Source organism: Chlamydotis macqueenii, chromosome 20 (assembly GCF_036417535.1).
Source record: "Chlamydotis macqueenii isolate bChlMac1 chromosome 20, bChlMac1.mat, whole genome shotgun sequence".
NCBI lineage: Eukaryota > Metazoa > Chordata > Aves > Otidiformes > Otididae > Chlamydotis > Chlamydotis macqueenii.
The window spans coordinates 1,749,213-1,768,168 of record NC_141575.1 but is presented as its reverse complement, the minus strand read 5'-3'; the positions used below and the strand labels follow the sequence as shown (position 1 = coordinate 1,768,168).

General features: G+C 36.9%; 1 protein-coding gene across 5 annotated transcripts in view; it reads right to left on the bottom strand.

The window, feature by feature from the left end:
* The window catches only part of DENND1A (DENN domain containing 1A), a 197,937-nt gene that overhangs the window by 162,071 nt on the left and 16,910 nt on the right, over window positions 1–18,956 (bottom strand). For all 5 annotated transcript variants that reach the window (XM_086763850.1, XM_086763854.1, XM_086763851.1 and 2 more), the window contains exon 3: window positions 250–293. In XM_086763850.1, the coding sequence (XP_086619976.1) occupies window positions 250–293 (44 nt within the window). The remainder of the gene's footprint in view (window positions 1–249; window positions 294–18,956) is intronic.

The window sequence follows — 18,956 nt, the reverse complement described above, 5'->3', positions numbered from 1 at the left end:
TAATCAATTTTCCTTCCTGCTCTCATGTTCGCTTGTAAAAACTAGATTGTAAAATAATCTTATGAGATCCAAAATTCTGCCATTTTCTACTTTAAATGTGAAAATGTTTTTATCCTTCTGCTCCTAATTACAGCTTCTTTGTCTTTCTAAGAATGTATTTCTCTCTTTCACTAAAAAGAGCAGCAATAATATGTTGAACAACCCTGAAATAAGTTTTGTCATGTAAAAAATTAATTACGCATTCCAAACCTGGTCACTGTAGTCCTCTGGGAATTGCCTCCGCACCTCAGGATCTGTAAATAATTGACAGATAATATTAATTGGCTTTGGATTAGTGAGCAAGCAGAGAATCACACATTAATATTTGATCAGAAGATGATAGCAACCCTGGCAGGGGATCCAAGGAGGGCAGCTGAGGCTGCTATGTTGATAAGAGCAGGGAAGGACTTTGCAAGGCTCTCCCTTTACCCTCCCCCAGAAAGACAAAAACTGCATACAAAACACACAGAGAACACATGAAACCACAAATACCTGTGTGTACATACACATGCATACACACACACATCCACATACATACACCTGTATGCAAATATATATTTATATAAAAATTATCTTATAAGAGATGCCCTGGTGCTACACTGAACTTCAGGCTGCTCCCTTGTGCAGCACCTTTCTGGCTGCAATTTGCCAGCTACACTTGTCACCAGACAGTGCTTACCAAGTGGACTCAGATTTTGGTTTTAATCAGATAATTAGTTTTGCCAGCTACAGACATCATGCTGATGAACCTCCACAGATAGTTTTCAGTGATACCAGATGACAAATCTCTCAAAATTACTTTATCTAATGTTAAGGTATGCTCCCTAGAAAACAAAAATATGTATCTGGAATTTGAAAGAGGCAACTAATATAGCCCTGGAACCTCTGCCATCAGGAAAACTCTTAAATGCTTCAGATTAGCAAGCATTCGAGACGGATGTAACGTCCTTATTCCTTTGGCTCGTCAGAATAAATAACACGGTAGTATTCCCTGAGAAGTTATCTTAAACTTAATTAGAGATGTTAATAAAATAATAAAATATCATTATTTAAATTATTTATATGACACCCTGTTTAAACAGAACTCTTCAGAGCCATCCATTTTTCAAAGGAATATGGCCAAGAAGGCCAAATTCCATTCTACAAGGAATTGTCTTAATTACAAAAAAACAAAACACAAACCATACAACAATCACACAGGAGTTCAGAATAAAGTGTGAGGCACAGAAACATCAACTGGCATGCTATGCAGGTTCCACCCTTCGTGCAATCGGATGGGTCCGGCTATACGAGGCTTGGCTTGGCTCACTGGACACACCATTACCAGATTCTTGCCTCTCCACAGACTGTTACCACAAATTTTGATTATTATTTAGGGAGCGACATACACTATCTCTACTGTTGAATTATTGCTATACCACATTGTAGCTAAGGCTTGAGGGGAAGAGAGTCATTTTTACGACACGCACACCATACACTGTTATTTCAGAACAGTCCCACTCTAGGTTTCTCATCGGTAAAGTTTACTTTAGTAATAAATTAGTTGATTGGTGATTCAATTGCTAGCAAACAAACTTCTTATAGATGTATTCTTTTTGCACTAGAAATACAATAAGAGTGTACACTAATAAACTTTCTAGCTGAACTTTCTCCAGACAATCAGATGTTTAGCTTTAACATTTCACCATTACACACACAATTACATACACAACATACCAAATTTTACATACGCATATGAGCAAATCCTTTTACTTTAACACAACAAAGTAGAAATAGAAAGCAAGGGATCACCTTTTAAAGCCTTAGTTTGAAAATTCTTAAGTCTATACGCAGGTAAGCCTACTCAGCCAAGTGTCCAAACATGCAAACAAAATACGAACACTGAAGTCGCACAAGCAGTTCTTTACACACAAGTAACAATTAATAGGACAATACCGTTTCGTATTTCACCAAAGTAAGCACAGTATCAGTGGCAAGATGAAACTACGCAATATGATGCATATTCTGGGGAGTTTCTAAACTTTTCCACATAGTAGCTTATTGACTGCAATATAATCTTTACTTTGCTATTACACAGAACTTTCTATATCTCTTAACTGGTACCATTCCACTTTTACTTGCCTATTGATCTGTATCCTAAAGGATAAATTATTTCTACCTCTTCAAAATGAGACAGTAAAATATACACACTGGAAGGCTCAAGAAGACGACAGGAGGAAATTTGTTGGATGCTTGCTGTGCTGTGCAGACTTCAAGCTACTGAAGTAGTTATGGTTGTTTTCAAGACTAAGCAACTGAGAACATCTCAGTCTGGGCTTTGGTGAACAGAATGATCATGTAGACAGATTAAACATTACCGCGCCGCAATTTAGAAAAAATGTGACTGTGATTAGAGTCCCTACCTGAGTCAGTTTCTGTAGATTCAACATGAACATGTTCTCAAAGCACGCAGTCTACAAGTATATTTTCATTTAAAAAATTGATCTCTCAGTGCTATGATACATTCATAAGCTGTTATCTTTAATATAAATAAAAGTTTCACATATCAATCAACTGTACACATTAAAAGAAATTTAATTTCTTCCACGATGCATGAAATGCATAAAATTAACTTAATTTCTCATCCACCAATCTCAATGGAAAAACCTGCTGAATGTCCTCAGCTGGATGAGCCAACCACGTTATGGAACTGCACTGGGGGTCACAGGCCTGTTAAGACAGCGGGATATATGGTTTGATGCAGTCTGCTTTTGATGACGCAGCTCATAACAGCATCACAATGGCCAATCCCTATAACCTGCAACCCTACAGCTAAGAAAGCCACCCACAGGCTTGCAGGTCCCTGTGTTTTTACAATTACTTTATGTTTAACACTGCATCAGCTTCATCACTTCAGCTTTTAAATGGTCTGGGAATGTTTACTGAACTTTCAATATCTTTATTTGGAAAACACTACAAAATGGAAAAAGAAACCACATCACATCTTATAATAGTTTTCATCACTTTGTCCATTCTTCCTTGTTAAACTAATGTTCATTCAAAAGGTGTTTGCAACTATGCTTACCTACACATACATACACAATAAAGTTGATTTAAATACGAAGTTCTGTGAAGCTGGAGCACCCTCACTAAACCAACATAAATACGTACATTCAGATAGTGGCCATCAAGACACCTGACTTGATGAAATATAGACATCTACAAAACAAACATTACTACTGCTCAGTACGGCCACGCTCTCCATTGAAAGGATAAGAACAAGGTGTGTAGTAAGCACCATGGACACAATATCAAATTATTCTGAACAGGGGAAAACAGTCATACCAATGGAGGAACACAGAGGGTAGCTCAAACAAGCATTCAGGATTCAGCTTTAATCAGCACCACCAGTATCACTCAAATATGCTTCAGCATTTATGTGAAACACTTGGTAAAGACAGGAACATAACTGACTGTCAGCTCTGCCTATAAAACTGAAGTAACTTGAAAACTTCAAACACTTTTACTAGGGGTAATTTGTTTCGCACACTGCCTGCAAAGAGAATGAGATGTAGCTCCATGGTACCTCCAGACAGTAAAAAACCCCTCTGCAACTCAAAACACAGTGAACACTCTTATTCTAGGTACTTAACAGGCTTTCTAATTAAATGATGCTAAAATATTTTTCTACTTTAATACTCCATAGGCAAAGTAAACACATGTAAAATATTTTTTTCAAGTTCAGGAGAGTGGAATCTATTTGCTAACATCAGAAAGAGAGAAGAGACAGACTGAAATCCTAACCAAACTCTTAAATAGGTACAGCAAAGTAGAGAGCTTGAAGATTTCCAGTGCACCAGTCATCTACAAAGTTATAAAGTATTAAAAGCTCAGCTGAGGTCAGCAGAAGGAGACGTTGCAAAACAATGAACAAAGTGAAAATCAATAACAGAAAGGAAAAAAAAAAGTCACATGAATTATGGAGCTGCTTCTCAAACTAAACTTCTCCTAAACCCCAACACATGACTCGAGTTGTGCTACAGGTTGAACTTGTATGTTGATGGTAACTTACTATCTCCTGTTTATCTTTCATTATAGCTGATTTTGTAGTTTCAGCTCACAAAAGATGACAAGATCCGCACAGTTTCTGCCTAAAGTAAGCTGACAAACTTCTCTGGAAAATAACCATATATTAATATTGATAGTATGCTGAAACATAGCACTGAAAATTCTAAGTTACAAGTGCAAGCAGAAAGCATACAAACAATGCCATTTCAAAATAGAGCTAAAATACACCATGGTATCTGCAACCTCCCATTCTTGTGTGGGTGCAAGAGCAATGAAAAACATAAGGCACAAATTTAAACTAAAACTGTTGGCTTAACTAAGAAAAAAAATCAATTCAATTTTATTCCTAATGTTTACGCTCTGGTTCAAAAAGCTTTTAAACCAACGGCATGTCACGTGAATTTCCGAATCATAGAATCATAGAACGGTTAGTGTTGGAAGGGACCGACTCACGAGCGACTCCCCTGAAGCCTGAGTGGGCTCCCTCACCAACCTGCTGCACATCATCGCAAGCCCTCTTCCCAGCGGACATGGCTCCACGCAAAGCAGCGGCTGCCCAGGAATCCAGGCTGGCCAAAGGCCTGGAGATCCACTGGTCGTTATTACCCACAACGGACACCCTGTTCCAGGGAGGTTCAGTTAGGAAAAACACATATGAGTTAGATCACAGGGTTATTTTTGAAGCAGTTTCCTTTGCAACTATTTTAAGAGGTGCTTTGGAGGCAAACTACTAATCAGTTCTCATATGAACAATATGTGACATTTTTGTAACTGAATGTATTTTTTTGAAAAGGGGTAAGAAAAGAAAGTGCTGTTTCTCAGTCACAGAAGAGTAAAACTTGCCATGCATTTATAGAGTACCAACAAACAGATAACACAAACCAGCGATTCCACACTAGGTGAATGCAGTTTTCATTGCTAACACATTTAGTTTTTCCCTCTAGCAGCAGAGATTCTACCTCACATCTACGCACATTATGTAGAGCATTGCACTGATCACTCAACCACATTCAAGCTATTATTGTTAGTATTTTAGTAAATACCGGAATGTTTCCAAGTTCTAAAACATACTACTGCCTCTCCCTACGGAATTTTGTTCAACAAAAAGCCAAATACAGAAGAATATTGAAATTAGCTGTGAAGTGTATAATCCCATTGTTCAATTTCATGGCATTTAAGACACTACCTTCCCCTCCTCACAAGTGTAGATGTTAATCCACGCTGTAACCTGATTTAATTTTCCAGATGACAGGATGGGAACATGCTACAATGGCATAGTAGTGTAACTATATTGCTCTTTTACTCTCAACTTTTCTTACACCATAAAGTGAAGAGTTTTGCTTTTAAAACACGCATGCTTAATCACTCCTTAAAATAGTGCAACTCAAACTGGTCTATATTTGAAGCGCATTGAAATTACAAAAACAGAGAAGTTCTTAAAAAAAAAACTATCAGAAAATACTTGCCAGAGTTAACCACACAAAACCAATACATTCTAATCTGCTGCTTCTGATAAAAGTCAGCCAATTTAATCCAAAATCTGGCTACAATCATTTAGATATACTAATCCCAAATTGAAAAACCACTTCATTTTTCCTCCCTAACTAAATGATTTAACTCATTCACTTCTCTAAGGTCTTTATAGGTGCAATCCCTCTAAAATGAAATGGAATTCCATTCAGAGTAACTTTAATTTCAACACCCACTACACATTATAGTACTGCAGCACAACTAAAAAGTAACAGAAACTTCTTTCCAAACCTCTGCAAACTCCTTGATGTCCTGTATCCAGTACAGCTGAACACTTCTCCTTGCCCCTAAACCGCTGCGGACTTAGCATGCAGAAAACATCTCAGAGTGGGGAAAGAGGGGGAGGAGGGAAAAAGGCGGCGGGGGGGGGGGGGCCGTAGGGGGGAAGTTGAAGAAAACACGGGAGAGAAAAATCCTACGGACACACGAGGACAGATAAGAAACCTCAGAACAAGTTACAGAAAAAAAATACATATGTAATTAAAATTCCGTTTTTCTGGATGTGAAGCTTTAAGACTTCAATCTTTTATTCTTAAAGTACTGCTTATCCTACAAGTGTAGAAGTCAGAAAACAACCAAGATTTAAAAGATAATTCTATAAGAATGTGTTACGAACTATATTTAAAAAACCCACAAAAACCAACCTGCCAGCACCACAATGCATGCAATCGAAGTTGCCCTAAAATACCAATACGTGTAGTAAGCACACAGAGCAAGTTCAATCTTCAAAAACACAACCCACATGAGAATAACACGCAATGAAACCATCCACCTAGCAGATCACATTTCAAACAAATAAAACAAATTTTCCATTTGTAGGATATAGTCTGCATCTTTGTGACAAGTTAGGCATAAGTAAGTGGACCCTGACCTCCTGTTCTCAGCTACTGAAGTTTCTGTGAATGATGTCCCATCACCAGTCGAGTCAACCAGCAAATACTTTATACATCAGCTGCTACTCAAATAAGTCCATCGACACTGACGCCATTAAAAACAGACTTGCAAGTTCGCCTCTCCTCCTAATAGAACATTCGGAAGTCTGCCCTGCAAGTGCCCAAAAACCTCCCTGGTAACGTGAAAATGCTTTTCACAACAGTTTAAGCTAGGAACAGAATATAAGGCTTGCAACTCACACACAAAATGCTGTTCAGAGTTCAGTAAAATGATCCAAAAGTGGGAAAGACTGAGAGCAAAGGCAACATAAAATATACATCACAGGAAACAGGAAGAAAGACAGAAAAACAGAACAGATTAAGCAAATCACTATGATTTCCATAATTGTTTTTATAATATTAACACATCAAGAGCCAGAGGGGCAGTGAGGAGCAAAACTTTCCTAGGCAGTGTTCAGCAATATCTTACATATATATATTTTTTTAAATCCTTCCAAGATAAAGCAGGTTAAGCTACGACTTCCTCACAGATTTTTACTTAAGTCTATAAGTTCTGCAGAATAAAGAATGATTCTGCACCATATGGAGAGATAATAGCCCTAACAATAGAGGAACTGGCAGAACTTTTCACAGTTGCCCTTATGTTTCAGTACACCTGAGGTGCCCGGGTTCCGAACGGATCTCCCCACATCAGTTTTCCAGGGCACACGTTAGTCCATCAGCAGCTTTATGACCCATTCAGAGCAAACCTTAAATAGGAGACCTTCACCGCTTCTAGCGCCCAAACCAGCTGCCCACCTATGCAGGCTCTGGTTAAATTCATTTTACAACTCTGTTAAAAAACTAAAATACAATAGGTGCAAAATAGAAACAACTCACTTACTGGATAAAAAGACAAGGAAAACATTCATTATCTTTTACAGAAAGAAGAGGCTACTTCAGTTAAATCAGTCATTCGGTATCATGTCAAGTTGTTGAACTGTCCAGCTTCTCATTTAAAAGGCATCTAGCATCACATGGACATTCCACTACAGAAAAGTAGTAGAGTCAAGGATGGTATTTTCAGTTTACTCTGGCACAGTTACAACTTTGAAAGAATCTGTTCTTTTGTTTCAATACTATTTGAAGAACTATAGTATCATGAAACAAAGAGATGCTGGAGAGCTAAAAAAAAAAAAAAAAAAAAAAAAACCAAACACAACCCCAAAACCAAACCACAACCACTGATGTTAGCTCTGATCTAAATGTTGATGTGAACATAACCACAAAAATGGAAGAGTCCATTCCATTTATATTTTATTTCAAATCTCTTCTGTAGTATGAAGTGGGGCATTTCTCTCCCAACGAACAAGATCAGCTCTTCCCTTCCACAGCATTAAGTTGTAATAGGAGCAGTTCAAGAAGCAATTGATTAAAGAAAATGCATGTGTCAGAGTCAAGACCTGACAAATGATAAGCAAAAGGATATTGGAAGGGTATGCATGGGACCAGTTAGACCCTTACGTAAGGTAACATGTTCCTTATTCAACTGCTATTATTAACTCTCTTGGATTCAAATATGGAACAGTGCCATGTGTAATTAAAACTTCAGAAATTCTTTTAATGGAAGTTGTGAAACAGTTGTGTCGCAAGCATAGTGTTCAATATATGAAAAAGACTGGGGAATTACCTCTATATTAAATCCTTAACTTCTTTTGTTTCATTCACACTAAGAAATCAGTTTAAGAAAAAAAAATCAGCTGTCCAACAGTACAGATTAAATTCTCTTCTACTAATATTCTAACCTGTAAGAATAAGGAGAAATTAGAAGGCATAAGACGTCTTCAGTGATCAGAAAATTCAGAGTTACGTCTTTACAAGAAGAACAGAAAACTTCCAGTCTAGACTAACTTTTAAACTGATGATACTGATACAACTAAAGCTAGAACTATTAAAAGGGGATGCATAGGATAGAACTAAAGCTAAAATAACAGAGAGAAAAAACGGAAGACAAAATGTACGTATTTCAAGTTTTGTTTGTTACATGTTTCTCCCACCTTCATTTGAGGTCTTCAGATCTTTTATATGCTTTGATTAATTACTCTGGTGATACCTCAAGTCCACATTAAAGCATGGTTGATGAATCTTTTGAGTTTGCTTTACTATGCACTTGAGGGGATATTTCACTTCATAACCATCTGTTCTTCAACCAACCCAGAAATTTAGTATTACTGGAAATCTAAGCCAAACTCCAGGAGCTCTGCAAGGAGCAAATTTTAAATGGATTATGTTTTTAATTCTTTTTTTCCTCCTGTAATTTTAGTCAGCAAATTATACAGCAGCTAAAAACTTGCAAAAAATACAATTAGGTAAGATCCTACTTCAGTGTTCAAGAAATCCACAAAGCCTGGCTTACAGAATTAAACACAAAGTGTTTTGAAACATTTTACAAGTTGCCTGTAATAATTATACAAACAAGTTTAAATGCAGAAGTTGAATAGGAACAGCTACTTTTAAGTAGTTGGGCTGGTTTTTTTTTTTTTAAAAAAAAAAAGTTTATTTGTATTTGATCAGTTATTTTTTTTTCTCATAACCTTTTCACAACTCTATAAATTTTATAGAGATATGTTTCAAGTGCTCAGGCCATGAATATTGAATTCGTTTCTCTCCTGCCTCTTTGTATTTTTATTCAGAGACAGCAGAGTTGCCTGGTGACAGCCTCTTTGCTTCAATAGCAGCTGGCAAGCCCTCCTTGTCCTGAAAATATGAAAGAAACAGTTAACTAATATTTCATGCTACGATTCAAATGTGACAATCTGGAAGTGCCAATACCACACAGGGTAGGATTTACAAGATAAGATTTTTCTTAAGTCTCAGAAGTAATAAAGGAAGAAAAATAAACAGACCTTTATCACACGTAGCCAGCATGCAGCAAAAATTAATCCAGAGTTTAAATGCATCATCTATAGTTTTAACAATACTAGACACAAGCAGTGACTGTGCAAATCTGCCAATTTAACTTATACTTCCAGAATGCCAATTCTCAAGTTATGCAAGATAAGATCAGAGCAACCAGAGTTTTGACATTTTCACAAGAAACAGTCACCCTCTTTAATATTTACAAGACATGTATTTCAAATTGCTTATGTATGCCTATCTGCTTTCCCAAGACTACTGCTTCTGCTGATGTTTCAAGCATATGTAGCCCTAAACAATTTATTTATGCTAGCTTTTTTTCAGCAAAGAGACTTACATTTGATAAAATGAGAGTTTATAGCCAACTTAATTTATACCTAACGCTGGCATGTTAATAAGCAGCTTCATTCAAAAAAAAATTCCTTATTCAATTAATTTTAAGATAATGTTTTTCATAATGTCACATTTTCTACTTTCCTGTGTCAACTAGGCAATTTTTAATCCTTTTTGTTCTTTTGAAGAAAGCCAGGAATTACATTTTAATGTCATGCTGCTTTTTAGAAACACTGTATTACAAGGAACTCAAGGAAATCCACAACGTGGCCATGGCAATCAATCAAGTACATCACAAAACCTAAAGGAATTGCTCATGAAAACAAATAGTATGTTTTCCAACATACTGCCAGGCTTTTCATTACAAGAAAATACTTAAGAGTTTTACAGGCATTTTCCAAACTGCTTTATTTTCACCATTTTTTGTTTTAGTTTTAATGATATTATAGCCATTTCTATTTGCTAACAACTTATATTTTCCACATATTATACATAACACTTTACAGCTATCTAAATTTTTTGTATCTCTTCCCAAAATTCACCAACCAATTTTTATAGTAAATTCAGAGAAACATATTATTACACAAATATGTACAAGTACTGCAGAAATACACTCATTGTTATATGGACCATCACATTTCAAGTTTAACCTGAACTGACTCAAAAAGCACTTGGGAAAAAAAGTGTTTTAGTCAACCATAAGTTCTTGAAGCATTGTACTAAAAAAGAAAAAAAAAAAAAAAACCAAACAAACAAAAAAAACCCAACACAAAACAACCCTACTCTTCAGCAATTGTACAATTGCCTAAACTACACAGAGAATATCCTCTCTGTTAAACATGCACCAGCAACTACTGATTTCTAAGCCTCAAGCTATGTAATTTTATGATGTTTAAAACTCCGACCTTACTTTCATAGTTTCAAAATTGGTAGTCTCAGACTGTCTTCAGTTTCAAAGTTATCGTGTACCACCAGCTCTCAGTGACACTGCTCTGCGTTATTAATCTGCACAAACATTATCTCCTGTGGGAAACTCCCTGTACAGCAATACAAGATTTTATAGAACACAAACTGTTCAGAACCATTTTGGGTTTTGATGGCTTCAAAATTTCTATTACCACATATCTCTTTATTTCAGGAAGCTTCAGTTATTCAAATAGCATTGAAACAAAAAAAAAAAAAATTATTCTATCAAAAATGAAACCGTGACACAGAAAACTGAAAATCCCATTCTTAACTCTATCGCTTTCTTTAGTGGAAACGTTTACTTAAATACTTTTTGGAATGTATAGTAAAATACATCATAGAATCATAGAATGGTTTGGGTTGGAAGGGACCTTAAAGATCATCCAGTTCCACTCCCCCTGCCCCGGGCAGGGACCCCTTCCACCAGCCCAGGTCACAGCCCCGTCCAGCCCGGCCTCGGGCACTGCCAGGGACGGGGCACCCACAGCTCCTCTGGGCAAGCGGGACCAGCGCCCCACCGCCCTCGCAGGGAAGAATTTCTTCCTCACATCTGATCTAAACCGGCCCTCTGCCAGGTTACAGCCATTACCCGTCATCCTAGCACCACAGGCCCTTGTCAAAAGTCCCTCCCCACCTTTCCTGCAGCCCCCTCCAGGCACTGGGAGCTGCTCTAAGGTCTCCCCGGAGCCTCCTCTTCTCCAGGCTGAGCAGCCCCAGCTCTCTCAGAAGAGGTGCTCCAGCCCTCTCATCATCTTTGTGGCCTCCTCTGGACCTGCTTCAACTGGTACACATCCTGCTGATGTTGGGGGCTCCAGAGCTGGACACAGCGCTGCAGCTGGGGTCTCACCAGAGCGGAGCAGAGGGGCAGAATCCCCTCTCTCGGCCTGCTGGCCACGCTGCTTTTGATGCAGCCCAGGCTTTCTGGGCTGCAAGCACACATTGCCAGCTCATGTTGAGCTTCTCGTCCACCAATGCTCCCAAGTCCTTCTCCTCAGAGCTGCTCACAATCCATTCTCCGCCCAGCCTGTGTTTGTGCCTGGGATTGTAATGAAAATTCATCCAGGCCAATAAGCTGGAAGCAAGTTGGAAAAAAAAAAAAATAAAATCATAGATTGGTCACAGTGAGCCTCAACTAAGGCTGCAGCATCACTGAGGTCTTGTGAAAGCCTACAAACCGAAGCATCAAATGAGAGGAAAGTTCATAAAAAGCAGGGGAGTATTCAATATACTCTCCTGCAAAAAAAGTTTCTGTGGAGCCAGATGTGCTGATGACAGAAGTTGAAATTCTTGAACAGTATTCAAAACTTAGTGGGAGTAGGGGGAAAGAGGTCCTAACGTGGAAAAATACACCTCATCTAGCTAACGACCGTGAGATGAAAGAAAATCACTGAGTGTTCAGCTACTCAGAATGACTTCTCTCTTTTGGAGTAATGTTCATGCACTGGACAGCATCAAGCACCGCAGGAGAATTTTGGGTATATTTACACTTGCAGTATTGACCTACTTCACATCTGCAATGCTTTCAGCTACCAGTAACAAAGCTCACTTTATGCCATGTGTGATGCTATCATAAAAAGAAGGTCTCTGAGAAAGTAAGTTTAGCACATTTAAAGCACAACTATCAGCGTGAAGAATAATTTGTTTTATATGAAGAGGAGGTTGCTGATATTCAAGAACAACTAGACAGGAAATCTATCATCTCACTAAAAAATTTTAAAACATTTTTGCTACTGTAGCAAAGACAAGGGTATAAAAAGGATTTTAAACTGCAAAATAGAAATGCACTAGGAACACTTTAAGGTATTTGATACTTCAAAGATGATAGCACACATCCAGCTGTCAAGATGCTCCCGAGATAGTGGACTAGTCTAGTTCTGAACAGAGTATTTCATAATCATGTTATAGTTGTTTAATAAGCAGCCCTGGTAATCAAGTGTATAAAAAACTAGCAATTTCATTACTTTCCTTTCTCTTTTCCTTGCCCAGCTTTATTACACAATAAACTCCCAACTACGCCTTCGAACTTTTTCAAGAGCTCTGCCAGTTCTTTTCAATCTGTCCACCCTTGGCAGTAGATTTGCTGAAAACAATTTTCTCCTTCACCACCAACTCCAAAGGTAATCTAAAAATGCAACTTTAATCCAGTTGCACAATTTGTCTCCACAGACTGATCCCCAAGGTGCTGCAGTGCACTGCAGTCACTGACTCCCATTGTGCTGACACATAGATCTACTGAGGATGGCTAAGGAAACTAAGAGCGTAACTTGTTACGGCCAGTTGGCCGCACAACTGTAGGCTCCAATATCTGCACATCATCACTGATTTGCGAGAACATCTAGTATTACACAGAACAGGATGGAAAGCTGTGTCCTATAGACAGTAAGTCCTCAGAAGCAACTTCTCAAAATAACTGGGAAAGCTGATGCAGTAGAACATTCCGAGACATGTTTTTCCCATAGCGCTTGGTAGAAACATCACTGATAGCTAGAGGTACACGTGCGCTATTGCACACAATCATGCTTAGCACTGATAAGCAGTGTGATGAGGGGAAGCGGTTTTCAACAAATCTTAAGAACTAGAAGGAAGCTCAAGAGCTGTAGCTGCTTTTGTCACAGACAAGCACACCTTGAGGAGTGTAAACTCTTTTCTCGTTATCTCATGCCACGTCTAATTGAGCTTCTAAGCGCTCTGCTCCCTAGCTGCTCTATCCAATTCTGAATTCATACCGCCTTTAAAGTCTCTTGATTAGAGTACAAAGTATCAACAGGCCATTTCTGAAAACTCTCTTTCCCAGTAAACTCTTATTTGCCATATATTCAACCACCCACTTTGGAATATAGAAACAAAGAACATTTACAGTAATTTCCTTGTTGAAAAAGAAACAAACATATATGACTAGTTGTAATATCATAACACTAATACTTCATGCCATAATTGTTCCATAGAGGCTCTATTGCCTTTTCTTAAATGATCAAAGTAATGGCAAAGTTCTCTCCATCTTTTTATACAAGCATATACGTTTGATTCTTAAACATGAAAGATTAATTTAAAGTTACACACACAAACAGAACTCCTTTTTAAAAGGCTCAAAACACTGTATTTACATCTGCAAGTACTCACTTTATTACTACAACCTTTACAACAGAGCTTAGGTTTGCTTCAGACAAAACAGGGTTCTCAGTGATAGAAGCACAAGAAAAAGCCCTGCATACAGTTAGTCTACAAAGAATTAACTGGATTAATTAGCAAGGGATTTGAGAAGCAGCTTGGAGTTAGAAAACCAAAACACTAAATTGTTTAAATACTTTGGCAACGGATCAAGGTTTCTAGGCAGCCCTATGTTCCATTCTCTCCTTTTTTTTTTTTTCCTTTTTGCTCGGTGTTTTAACACATTTAACCTGACGAGGTACTTTTTCATGAGATATGAATGACACTGTCAAAATACCAAAAAAGAAGATGTAAATTAAAAAATGCCACAAGCTGTTAGCAATTCTGCCAACATATATGAGCTCAGGCAACATTAATTAAAAATCAATAGCTTGGGACATAAATAGCTCTCATCCCTGTTATAGTGTATCTCTAATATAACTCTTTAATAAAGAAAAGAAAAGAAAAAAAAAAGCCAGTATCTTTGCTATTATACTGACTGAACTGACCACAACAAAGCAAAAGAAATAAAGCAAAAACACTGAGCAAAGAAACACATATGAGAAAGGGCGGAGAGGCATATGAATGATTGGAATGTCTCAGCCTTGCACTAGCATTAACACATAGCGGGCTGGAAATAGCCACGCTGCAAATACTTGCAGAATAAGTTACCAGGAAGAACACTTCAGGTTTCTAGTGCTAATGTGACTCTGTAGAAAACCTTGCATGCCAAGGAAGTAAGAATAACATACACAGCTTTCTGTCACCTAGAGCTTATTAATCACTATTTTTATTATCCATCTCAACTAAAGATTAAGTCACCGTAAATTCTCTGATAATTGTAAAATCAAGGTGAGAAAGCGCCAGGAAATGGCACTCAACTTTTTCTTCTTTGGTGATATGATTATCAAACTAAAGTTACATTAGAAGGCATCAAAGGTAAAAGATTTAAGCTAAACTTAAGCTAAACCACCACTTTTGAAAATTATTTTCAAGCTTACAGAGTGACAAACATTTGAAAGACTTAAATGCATCTTCTAACAAGAAATCACCTAAGGCACATCAAACTGGATGAGCAGCTTGGGTCTGTCATAGCTCCTAGTTAATCATGACAATTTAGATTTCTGAACAGCTTCTACAGAAAATTTATTAATATAAAAAAGAACAGGTAAGAATCATACTGAAGTGGAAAGGTTAAGTTCAGTTTTCTTTTTGTCTAATGACTCTTGCATTATTCGATTATTTATTAATGATGGACATATCAAATGCTTCCATCAAGACACAGCAGTCTAAATTAAGGATGAAGAAGTCAACTAGACACTACGTAGCAAAAATGTATTTATTCAAGTTCAAAATAAAAGGCAAATTTTCATTTATGCAAAAGCTATGTGTACACATATGCCAAGACACTAAAACACTAAAATTTCAGTGAAAGAGCAGATCATAAAATTTTAGCACCCTTAAGGAGGAATCCTCAGGACAAAAAGGATTATTTTGACAGTTGGGATTACAAACTGGAGCCCTCAGGAACAGTGCAGTTCCACTCAACTACAAAACACAGACTTGCGGACGAACAGCAACCACAGTGGACAGCCAATCACTCAGGAATTACGACTCTGGAACATATGAGGAGATTGAATTTACTTAAAATAAGTACTGAACATTGTTTCCATTACAAAGAATTTTTTTCAGAAATACCAGTCTGAAAAACTGAAAATACAGATGCAGGACGTTGGATTCATAAAATCACATGCCAAGCAGAGCCATATCTATAGGAATAATCAGAGATTAATTAGTAAATAACTTCTATTAGGGCAATGTAGTCATGAAGTACTAACCTTTAAGATCTTAAATGATAATATTTCACTATATCAATTGGATTTTGAGTCCTACCTCGTAGCTGAACTTTGGGACATTGCTACTTCTTCCTCTTCCCACCCCCTTGCCATAATCCCACCTCCCAAACATTTAGTTTATTGATTAGAGTGCAGTGCAAGAAAATCAAAGGTTCTGTTCATAAAACACAGACATCAAGCGTCAGGACAGGTAAACAGAAGATCGCACTTTTCACAAGACCTTTGGTCTAACTTCTCACTGAGCTGCAGTCAGAAGTGACATACCCTTCCATGGGGCAAAGGTGTGAGGAGGAAGAAGGGGAGCAGAAAAAAAAAATGTTAATGTAAAATTTCCATGATTTTGGGGGGAGTGGGTGCAATTTTTTTTTAAATATGTTTTCGTCTTGTAATATTATCTTGAACTATCTCAACTGCTCAACTTCCATTCAAACTATTGCCCATTTCAGTTAACCTTTTTTAAGGTGTACCAAATACAAGTTCTTGTTGCTGCATTTGATATAAAAAGATTCTTCATCTAAAAATTATGCAATCTTCACTTTTAGTAGGAGAGGTACATTACAACACAGAACTGCTGCTAACTGTTCCCCTAAATAGAATAAATTGAAATTCCACAGAGTTCCCCCAATAATGGTTTTTTATGTCATTGTAAAACCGCAAACTATCACTTTATTAACACTTCACTCACCTTCTCCATTAAAGGTTCAAGAAAATAAAACAATTCAGAGGCTTTGTTACATCATCTGTCTCCATTTTATTTTATCATTATAAATTAAATTGATTATAAGATGTAGAAGTAACTTGTAAACTCTTTCAAAGGACATGATTCACATTTTTCTTCTATAAAGATGAAGATACCCCCCAACATGCTGCATTTGTGTTAAATATTAAATAATGATGCTTATCATACATATATGGGAAAAATGTAAAGTATTTCTGATACGCTTTGGGGTTACTTTTAGCATTCTAACACTGTTTATAATACTGGTGCAAATACTGCCACCAATAAAGAAACAAACATTAAAAAGGTGTCCTCTAAGCTTCCCTTTAAGGCATCTAGCATAACTGTATAATTTGCTCTGGACATCATTAAAATGTAAAGTTAATGAGGATTCAGCTGAAAACAGAAGAAATGTAACCTATTTTCAGGCAAAACTTCTAACACTGCAATCAGAGGGAAAACCTCTTTGATGTCTCTTTGTCTCTTCTCATTAATTTTCTTTTGGTTTAAAAAAAACACAAAGGCTGTTTAAACTAAAAAATGCATAGAAGTTTAAACATAGTAATTATAGTCAAGCCGCAATGAGGTCATTAGGTTTTTAAAACTTTGAGATAAACAAAATTGAGATGTATGACTGTTTTTAAAACATGTCAATACTCAATTTTAATTGTCCATGTGATACCCACTGTATTCTAAGGATTTAGTCTAGATACAAAATTGCTTCAAGATGATTTAGTGAAGGACCTAATCCCATATCCAGGGTAAAGCAAAGCAATCAAGAAATACATCAAAATGAAAAGCACTGTAATTACTGTATCACTGGGTACCACATTTGGTATTTATAAGTGCAACAAAGCATTACTTTTGCAATCTCCATGCAAGACAAATAGCAAATGGTGAGATTCTGCTTTTTACCTCTACAGGTCATTAAAGAATAAAATATTGAACAAGTTAAATAATACTCCTGAATCACTACATCTATTTTTGTTTATGAATACCGCCAAGGTACACACAAAGCTATACACTTCTGTTTTAACGTGCTAATTCTTTCCAGTAGAAAATATCTTTAAGAATAGTACTGACAGAATCTATGATACACTGAAGTGGTCCATATATTTAGGGAATAATTTACAAATAAGTTTTCTCAAATTATAATCAAAACAATTTTTAACACTACTGTGTACAAAAGAAGATGACAGATCATGACAAACACAAGTAAGGTATTTAAGCCATTAAGTAAAAGCAACAATCATACAGGACAAGCATAACATTACCTTTAGTGCAGAAGGACATTAATCACAACGAAGGAAAACAAACATATCTATAGCACGTTTCCATGTGCAAATATCACCTCCAGATAAAATTGGGATGAGATCAATATATTAGTCTGTGGTAACTGTAAGTATGAATTTTAACGCATTTGTGGACACAGCTTATAGCTTTAATAGAGAATTATTTACCCTGTTGAATCTTTTTAACATGTTTTACAAACTGCTCTTCACATTAAACTGAGTGAATGATCAACAGGCAATATCAGACAAAATCAGATATTACTTTAGGGGCAAGTCAAGAGCAACTTTAGAAGAAAGTCTCGTACTCAATGCAAAGGAATGTTTGGGGCTTTACGTTTTGTTTTGGTTGCGGGGGTGACTTTTCGTTTTTGTTTTTTTTCCCCACTCTGCCATATTTTATTACTATTTGATCCTGCCTTTCATCACAGGCCAGTTCTGTTCTACTATCTCTTCAAGTGCCTACTGCAGAGAGAGCATAAGCTAATGTCTGTTCTGAGCTGCTTTTCATATCCTGGCACCCTTCCCTACTTGCTTGCGCTGTCCTAGTGTCACATTCACAAAAAGCACAAAAAGATAAAGCACATGATTTAAATAACATTAAGTCAAATCTGAAGCTCAGAAATACGAAAAGTCAAAAGTCTGATTCTACTGTCTACCTACACTGCGATATTTAATCAGGTATTTTGTCTTCACATTTTAGCATTTGATTTGAGTCTGCATTCATTATTTTTGATAGATGTTTCTCCACAGAGTGATGATCTGGTTTTAGAATCTTTGAAACAGAAGGTCTCAAGGATCTCAAAAGTATCTTACAGGTCAACTAAACATAAATGAAGAGTAATTATTTACTTAAGAGATAAAATGATGTAGGAAGCAACACAAAAAAGGTAATGTTACCACTATTTATATTCATAACTACGTAGTTTCAACATAACTAACTCTTCAAATGAAGTAAAGATGGGATTCAGTTAATCCTAGTAGAATGCAATGGGAGCTGTGAGTGTAATTCCCTTCACCACCGCTTAAAATCCTAGCACAAATTCTAAGTGTGGAAATTATCTGGCTACAGTATCGAAGATAGTGCTTTAAAAGTACTCACTGAAAGTTCTTCTCCCCCACTCCCCATCCCATTCCCTCCCTAGGTGTATGTACTGCAATAGCTGATGAAGTCCAGAGCAAACTCCATGTTTTTGGCATAGTAAATAGGACCCTTCCTCCTGCTCCTCATCTTTTAACTGTG